The sequence below is a fragment of the Malaclemys terrapin genome, chromosome 7 (assembly GCF_027887155.1).
Source record: "Malaclemys terrapin pileata isolate rMalTer1 chromosome 7, rMalTer1.hap1, whole genome shotgun sequence".
Lineage (NCBI taxonomy): Eukaryota > Metazoa > Chordata > Testudines > Emydidae > Malaclemys > Malaclemys terrapin.
The window spans coordinates 77,908,069-77,917,588 of NC_071511.1; the positions used below are offsets into that span (position 1 = coordinate 77,908,069).

General features: G+C 35.9%; 1 protein-coding gene across 1 annotated transcript in view; it reads left to right on the top strand.

Moving 5' to 3' along the window:
• BICC1 (BicC family RNA binding protein 1) overlaps positions 1-6,631 on the top strand; it is a 211,339-nt gene extending 204,708 nt beyond the window's left edge. Inside the window, exons 19-21 of the mRNA XM_054034620.1 lie at positions 703-863; positions 1,765-1,864; positions 3,751-6,631. Of these exons, the coding sequence (XP_053890595.1) occupies positions 703-863; positions 1,765-1,864; positions 3,751-3,881 (392 nt within the window). The 3' untranslated portion in view covers positions 3,882-6,631. The remainder of the gene's footprint in view (positions 1-702; positions 864-1,764; positions 1,865-3,750) is intronic.
• The last annotated feature ends 2,889 nt before the right edge of the window (positions 6,632-9,520 follow it).

Consider the following 9,520-nt stretch of genomic DNA (forward strand, 5'->3'; position numbering starts at 1 on the left):
CAAATTAAGTTTGTACAACTGTAATTGTGGTATTTACTAAGTTTTGAGTGCTTGACTTGGCAACCTTCATGGATTTTTAATGTAGTTTTGGGGAATGTGATATTTATTCAGGTAGTCCAAATATTCCCAGATCTACTATTTTAACAAACAAACAAAAAGTGGCGTAGTTGCTAGATTACCTGGCTATCTTTCGCAGAAGAAACTCCAGGATTCCATCCCCAACGAAACCTAAAGGAGCTGCTTACATTTGTATGGGGGGCTGTGGAGACAGGGAAGAGGTTCATGTGCAGTTGTCTTCTCCAGCATTGGATAGACTGGGGGAGGGGAATAGAGACCTGATTCTCTCTCCGCCTTTATGTATATTAAGCTCTGAGCCCCATCCCCATTAAAGTTAATTAAGGTACAGCCTTAAATACAGCTTAATCCTTAAAGCCTTAAATGTGCTTTAAAATACATTCCTGTGTCCTTTTCATTCTCCTTCATGCCCTAATCAATAATAACAAGGTATATTCTGAAAATGGCCACTAGAGTTTAATTAACAAAAAGTTCATTTGAAATTCAGCTGGTTTCTACAGATTGCTGTTCTACTAAACAACTGAATGGAATATTCCACCTAACAATAGAATTTGAGGTAATTTGGCGATTAAAACATGCTGTTTGAAGTGATTGAAACGTCAAGTGTACATCCTTTTTGCCTTTCAGCTGAACATTATCTCAGCAGCAGTAATTACATGGATTGCATTTCCTCGCTGACAGGAAGCAATGGCTGTAACCTGAACAGTTTGTTTAAGGGGTCTGATCTGCCTGAGCTGTTCAGTAAACTCGGTTTGGGCAAATACACTGATGTATTCCAACAACAAGAGGTCAGTCTTTTTAAGAGGCATTTTACAACCCTTTGTGTACTTCCTGAATGAAATCACTCTCTCTCCTAGCTGCAGTATTTTCACTGACAATTCTGTCAAAGCTATTCAGTCCTTCAATTTAGAAATGACCATTCTCAATCCTTAGTACACCTACCTAAACAGGTTTCCACTAAATTATCTTGACATATTAATAACATTGAACTTAAGCATGGTATTTGTTAATAAAGATATTTGTGCACACACAAGATGTGTTGTGAAAGGCTATGTCCTTGAATTCACTTAAAGGGGGCACTCACCCATGGTCTGCTAGCCCACATTCTGTTGTGATTTATTGCTGTTAATATTAATAATTATGTTTGAAATAAACTTTCCTTCTATAGAGATCGATGATTGGATCTGAGATTCCCATTTACATTTACAGTAATTTGGGAAAATAGACTCTTATGTGTGCAATTAAGTATCATTTAATCAACATAATCTTACATGCTTCTGTAAAAATGATACCTTTACTTTTTAATCTCTATTTGTCTTAAATACATAGTACTAAAACAAGCAGTTATCTGTGTAGTCAAGGGTTGCTGCATATATGACATTTCTGATGTCTATTTCCCTTTTTCCTCATTTTTCTGACATTTTAATTTTAACCAACTGTCATTGATTGGAATTTGGTAATTGTTGGTGTTATAGGCATAATAAAATGAGTTTGTAGAATAAATGTAAAGAAAAAAGTTAAAGGTAACTTTTTTTTTTTTTTTTTTTTAAGAAGCTATCAGCACTACACTTATGGCTAATAGTTTGTGGGGAGTAATTCTCAATACAGGAAGAAAATGGTTTCCTATAGACTGTGGATTTGTATGTTGTGTAAATTACCCATTTTAATTTGCTTTGTTTTTGTTCATAGATTGACCTTCAGACCTTCCTTACTCTCACAGATCAAGATTTGAAAGAGCTAGGAATTACTACTTTTGGTGCCAGACGGAAAATGCTGCTTGCAATCTCAGGTGAATAAAAAGCATTTAACATATACATGATTATAAATGTCATGATTTAAAAATATACTGTACTTTTTCCCTTGCTCAGTTGAATTGTTTTGGTTTGCATAGTCATTAGAGCAGCTCAAAGGAACTGTATCGGACAGACAATCTGACCCACAGAGAGCATATCTTACCAGCCACTCCTTGTAATAAAAAGGCAGTTTTTAAATTTTGAGACACTGTAAGGACTGTATACCTTCCACACAACAAATAGGATTCTAGCTGCATAGTGTTGTATTGTACTATTAAAATTAGAGCTGAGCAGAGAAAGCCAATTCCATTTTGCAACGGTTTTCAAAGAAAAATTTCAAAATTGCCTGTAAAAGGGAATAGAGCTTGGGGACACTGACTCCGAGACAGTCCGTCTGGCACACTGTCCTGAACCTGGGGCTCCTGGGAACTCTGCTTACCAAGCAGCAGTAAGATTGAGAGCCAAGACTTCCATGCTCTCATCTCCCTATCAGCTCACCAGGCTGGCTGCTTAGGAGCCAGGAAAGTGAGCTGGTAGGTAAACAGGCAGGTATGCGATGGAAACCTGCCTGACAGGCCTGTCCTAATGTCTGTAGGAACTTCAGCTGAGTTGAACAATCTGTGCGAAACATTTCCGTTTCAACAAATGGACAAATTCTGATGAAAAAATGGTTTGTCGGATTTTTTTTCCAACCAGCTGTAATTAAAATGTCTTATATCTTACTACAATAAAGGAAAATCAAAGTACCACTCTTGAAGATACACAACAGGATAGCAGTGACCAACTTGAACTTGTTCAAGGGACTGGAATGGCATAAGGTTTCATTTCATATTTTGCATAGAATTATGTTTGAGATTCCTGTTTTCCTTGGCGGTGAATCTTTTTACATTCAAGATTGTAAGCTTTCTTCTGATATTTTGTGGAGCATGACAGATTTATTTTTTTTTAATTTGCTGATGTCATTCATGAATGCATTTCAAATTATGGCTTAAAGAGGGTAAATGAATAATGTATTCAGATGAACAGTAGAACTCATCAAAAGTCTGTCTGAATCACTGGCAGCAAAGATTATACCTGTAATGGAGAAAATTGTTCACTATAACAAGGGACTGGAAAAAGTACTTTGTATGAGTGATGACTCTACTGAGAAGTTTATACATAGATCTGAATAATGGCCCCTATATTGGAGGTGGCAGGTCCTTATTATAAAAACATTACTAATGTGTTAAAAAATAACCAATGTGCTTTGGGGAAATAAATTTTTCCAACTTCAGTTATTTATAGTTAGTATACAACATGCTCTGTTACATCAGATTATATAATGTGCACATGCTGCTCAGTATGTGATGTGCACATAATGCATTCCTTTCTGTGAAGAATTTGCAGGCTTTGAACAGGATTTTTTAAGCACTCCAGCTGGGATCATTTCATCACTTTTAGGATGGTTTTGCCTTTTTGTTTAGAATTTGTGTACAAATGATTTTGGCAAAATATTATCTCTTGAGGCATTATGTTTAATCCTAGAAACCCCTCAAATAAGAGGATTAATTTCAAACTTCACCTGCCCGGAAATAAATATGGCCCTCCGCTGCATCAAAGTACTAGCGTGGCACCATCATTGAATTCAGAATTCCAGCAAATTATGACAATTACCCTGTGTTTCGCCTGAACAATAATTCTTGATAGCATTTCACGGCATTCTTAGTGTCCTGACCAAATACCAACTCGGGTAATGTCTGTTTCTCTAAACTCCCTTTGCAGTTTTCAGTTGGAGCTATGGTTCCCCACTTCTAATGTTATAATGAAATTGCATTATTTAGAGTAGTTTTGCTCCTGAATCAGCTCCCAATATTAAAATCCAAATGTGCTGTTTTCCATGTAGAACTGAATAAAAACCGAAGAAAGCTATTTGATCCATCAAATGTACGTGCCTCATTCCTGGAAGGTGGAGCTAGTGGAAGACTGCCACGTCAGTATCACTCGGACATTGCTAGTGTCAGTGGTCGCTGGTAGCACTAAATTGTGGCTCACAAAGTGAATTGTAAAGATGGACTTGCCAATCCTGTGGACAGCTTTCACTGCACACCACCCTCTGCACTTTGGGAGTTTGGGTATCAAGGACCAAAGCATTTTGTCTGCACGAGTACTTGTGCCAAAAAAAAAAAAAAAAGAGAGCGCGAGAGAGAGAGAAGACACTTGTCTGTCATTTTTCAGAACACCAAATGTGGATTATGTTTTACTCTTGTAGATTGGACAGCATTTGCAATAATAATAATATAGGGTTCTTTGTTTAGTATTTTATTACCTATAACTATAATGTATGCACTGAATTTTTACTTTGTTGAATGAAGGAAAAATGAAGAGCTGGGATGCCAGAGAGCTTAACTTTTGGTTTTATCAAGATGGAATTTTCTGGTACTGCTTAAAATAATTATTGAGGTCTTTCTGCACTTTACATGTTCTGTTTTCTTATCCTGTGGGAATTATTTTTCTCTTTCATTTCCATATAAAATATTGTATTGGCACTAATCAAATTTTGTCAGGTGATCCTGCAATAGTCAAATCTCCTCACTATAATGGTACTAGGAATCAGTCTTTATGTAGATTTTTTTATATATGTATAAATATCTGAGGAAAAGTTGCAAAATCAAACCACTTGCAAGTGGACCAGTCCTATTATCTCTTTATGAAGCAGCCTAGATCTGCTTACAATGAAACTAGTTCACTGTAACAGATGCAATGAAAGACCAAAATGGACCTTGCAATATTAACCCTTTGCAGTTGTCATATTTAACTGCTGCCTGTAATGCTAAAACTGATTTTAATGGTTCTTTCAAATCAAAGGCCTATTTTTAGTATACTGCCACTAAAGGACATCTATTTATATAAAACTTTTCTTTTTAGATTCTATACACCTTACAATATGCATCAGTTTAAACTGAGATCTACTAAATATTTATGGTAGAAAATGAAAGGCATTCATCAAACTAGAGCTTTGGGCCACCAGTTTGATTAAACAGACAACTAATCTAATTTGACAAGACAGCACTGTTGCCATTTATTATGTGAAGCATATTACTTACATGACTATGCGTGCAGCAATTAAGCAACATACATGAAATAGCTGTAATAGCATCTCTTTTGTTTAATTTAGATTTGTGATTGTCAGCTATGGAAGTGTTTAGAACTCCAAGATGAACTATTTTTGAAAGAAGTTGTATTCAACAAAGAGTCCATGTTATAAATGGCTAGAGCGAACTATTGCATTCTCATACTGTGAAAGTCCAAAAAATCTGGCAATACTATTTCTGTGTCTTTTCAGATGTCTTGTTATGGATTGATGAAGGGTTCTCATGTAATGAAGGAAATCATAAAGTGCCTCTTTTTCTGCAATGAAATATGACATTTCCAAACATTAATTTGTTGAAAAGCATTCCCCTAGGAAATATTGTGACTTACTTGTACTGTAATGTATTATTTATGTTCAGTGTACAAGCCTTTTAAGATGGACATAAACCACTGTCAAGTGCTCTTAACAGAAGACATTAGAATAACCATTTACAGTAGTTGGTTTTTATGCAAAAATGGGGTGAGAAATAGTTTTGACACTTTCTGTGTATACATCTTCTAAGGTGAGAAAAAAAATCAGTTGATGAGAAATTTGCACACAAAGGGAATTTTTAAGAGGTAATTGCTTTGAGGACTTAGATGATGAAGCAGTAATAAAATGACCTGTTGCAATTAGCAAAAATTAACTGCTCAGTATGGAGTTCAGCCATATCCACTTAATGGTGTATAGTGAAATAACTTTCACTGCAAATAAAATAACAGCTAACTCTTTCAGTGTTTAATGTTGCAGGACAATGCAGTTTGCAAGCACAGAGCTGTAAGCAACAAAGTTGTGCCCAAAGTCTATGAACATATCGGATACTTGCGTATAATTCAGGCACGCTCAACTTTATCAAACAACTATGAGAGCTTAAAACGCTGATCCTGGAAATAATTACTCTTCTGCTTATTTTTATACTTGTGAGTAGTCCCATTGACATGAGACTACTCACTTGTTCAAAGTTGAGCACTTGTGGGCTTGCAAGACCTAGGTTTGAAAATCAAGTCTTATATGAACTTGTGTGTTTAGTTTTACATAATATTTTAAAATTAGATTGAATCTTTAGCAAATCCACTTAGACATTTGCCTACTTAGTTTGTGTAATTTTTTTTAAGTTTCAACATTTTACTTCAGCAAAAACTCCACATGTCACTTTCTTTCATTTTTTTCATAAATACATAACATGCGGTTTGACAGTATTATATCTGGAAGCTGAAATTCTTACAATATTAAGTTGATGTGGTCTTTTGCTGAGCAGTGCTTATATCATCTATTACCAAAGTGAAGAATTTCCCAGTAATAACATTATTTTCAGTAGGGCTGCACACAAAAAAAACACACACTGGAAAACATTTTTCTCACTTCTTTTAATTTCATGAAGGGAATATGACAATGCAATATACAGTGTTGTCAATGTTGTATTATGCACAAAATATTTGACTTGCTAGATTAAAATGTTAGTTTTAAATCTGTGCCTTAATAGTGACCAGTTATCTGTAAATATAGAGCAGATACAGATTGTATTTTTTGTGGGTTGTCCTTTTAGTGATTTTTTTTAAATGAAAGGTGGAATTAAAAGTATTAAAAATGGGAATTTTTTCAAAACTAATCAATTGTTACATGGAAAAAAATAAATGTATGTAACCCCCTGGTATTCTGTTTGGTAAGTTAAATGGTTTTTATTTAGACCTGGGTCCAGCTGAATTTTAGATCTAGTCGCCAGGATTGTTCACTTGTTTCTGCATTATGGCCCTTGTAGTATCCCTGACAATGAAGAAGAGACAGGACTCGGGTAGTAAGCAGAAGGTATTCTTTATTTGGGGTGCTAGACACAACCATTGTAGCTCTCTCTAGCTTGCCGACTTAGGAATATAGCCTTGTTCTGCAGTGTGTTAGTACACAGGTGCCGCTAAGCCCTCGCTCAGATTTGACAAGCATGGAACACATTAATGACTGTGCTGCAGTCCTGACTAGGGTTGCTCTTGTCTTTTGAATTGTTTAATTATATTAAGAGAAATTAGCCATGAGGCACATACTAACACCATTATTATTATATGTAATTTAGATATGTTTTAATAACCTATGTCTCAATCCCAATGACACCCTCTGCAGAATGCACAGGTCCCCAGTGCCCAGACATGATGCAGCCCTACTATGGATTGCTAATAGTACAGAATCTTCTGCACACCCTACACATCAGAGTTAATTTAACCTTCCATTCCTCATCTAATTTCTTTGAATCCTTGACCCCTGGATATGGTTTTACTACAGTAAAGTCAACACCTTTCAGATATTATATTAATACCCCTTAGTGGTACTTTCTAAAATAGGTGTAAGAGGTTACATATATTTGTGTGTAGAGATGCATAAATTGTGTGTATATGTGCATATATATGTTTAATGTAAAACTTTTGAAAAGGTGCCTACATAATAGAACTTGGGATTCCTTTGGGGAGGTGCTTCCAGTGCTCTCGACTCAAGAAATAACCTAGGACATGGGTCATAATATATTAAATATGAAAAGCTTCCTTCAGTGATGAACATTTTTATCATCAGTTTCTACAATGTAAATACAAAACAGTTATCATGAAAAATCTGTATGAATTCCTTATTGGATCTATTTCGAAACTAGCTTGTGCACAAGATGCTGTGAACATCTATAAATATGTTCCTTCAGCTTTCTGACTTTCTCCATCATTAAGCTGGGGGAATTTGGACAAAAGTTGGACAGCCCTTGGAAAATTTTCAAAAGGAGTTCTCTTGGAATGCTTTGAACTCCAAAAATGTGGAATGAATTTATTCCATACTATTCAGATAGTTAAATCCATACCCCAGAGTCAATGGTATAAATTCCGGGATGAACATTTTTGTCTTTATCAAAAACAAAAGTGGTGGTTAAAGCCGTTTAACTTCAAAACTCAGTTCAGACTTAACCATGCTGCTGCTATTGGGATCTCCTCAACACAGATAAAGCTCATTTGGATTTTTAATGTTTTTTAAATTGTCTCTTTAGAGAGAACCAGCCTTCTGTTGAACAAACTATTGCATTAGAAATACCAGTCAGTACAATGTATTTTAAAGAAAAAGAAACTTACCATTGCAGAAATTATGCAAGTCATGTCTTGTCAATGAGGTGGCAAAATTTGCAGATGATACAAAACTACTCAAGATCGTTAAGTCCAAAGTAAATTGTGAAGTTACAAAGGGATCTCAGAAAACCGGGTGACTGGGCAACAAAATGGCAGATGAAATTTTATGTTGATAAATGCAAAGTAATGCACATTGGAAAACATCCCAACTCTACATATGAAATGATGGGGTCTAAATTAGTTGTTACAACTCAAGAAAGAGATCTTGGAGTCATTGTGGATAGTTCTCTGAAAACATTTATTCAGTCAAAAAAGCTAACAGAATGTTGGGAATCATTAAGAAAGGGATAGATAATGAGACAGAAAATATCATAATGCCTCTTTATAAATCCATGGTGCACCCACATCTTGAATACTGCATGCAGATCTGATCGCCCCAAGCTCAAAAAAGATATACACCTCTACCCCGATATAACGTGACCCAATATAACACAAATTCGGATATAACTGGGTAAAGCAGTGCTCCGGGGGGGCGGGGCTGCGCACTCTGGCGATCAAAGCAAGTTCGATATAACGCGGTTTCACCTATAATGCGGTAAGATTTTTTGGCTCCCAAGGACAGCGTTATATAGGGGTAGAGATGTATTGGTATTAGAAAAGGTACAGAAAAGGGCAACAAAAATGATTAGCTTCCATATGAGGAGAGATTAATAAGACTGGGACTTTTAATCATGGAAAAGAGATGATTAAGGGGGGGGATATGATAGAGGTCTATAAAACCATGACTGGTGTGGAGAAAGTGAATAAAGAAGTGTTATTTACTCCTTCACATAACACAAGAACTAGGGGTCACCCAATGAAATTAATAGGCAGCAGATTTAAAACAAAAGGAAGTATTTCTTCACCCAATGCACAGTCAACCTGTGGAACTCTGTCAGAGGATGTTGTGAAGGCCATGACTATAACAGGGTTCAAAAGGAACTAGCTACATTCATGGAGGATGAGTCCATCAATGGCTATTAGCCAGGATGGGCAAGGATGCAAAACTATGCTCTGAAGTGTCCCTAGCCTCTGATTGCTAGAATGGGCAACGGGATGGATCATTCTCTCTGAAGCACCTGGCATTGGCCACTGTTCAGAGACAGGACACTGGGCTTAGATGGACCATTGATCTGACCAAGTTTGGCCATTCTTATGTTTCCTTAGGTATGCACCTATTGGAATAATGCTATTGTATTTTTAAGGTACAACATTTTCACCCATCATTCATGGATTTAAATTTAAGTGTAAATGGTCACCGTAATCCTGAATTGATGCACAATAAATGTGTTTACATATGGGGAAGTCAATTATCTAATGGCTTGTCTTCATGGGGACATTCTGGAAAATTAATCCAAATTACCTAAATGTGTGAATTTAAAGTGAGTTCAAAATTAAAGTGAATTTAATTCAAT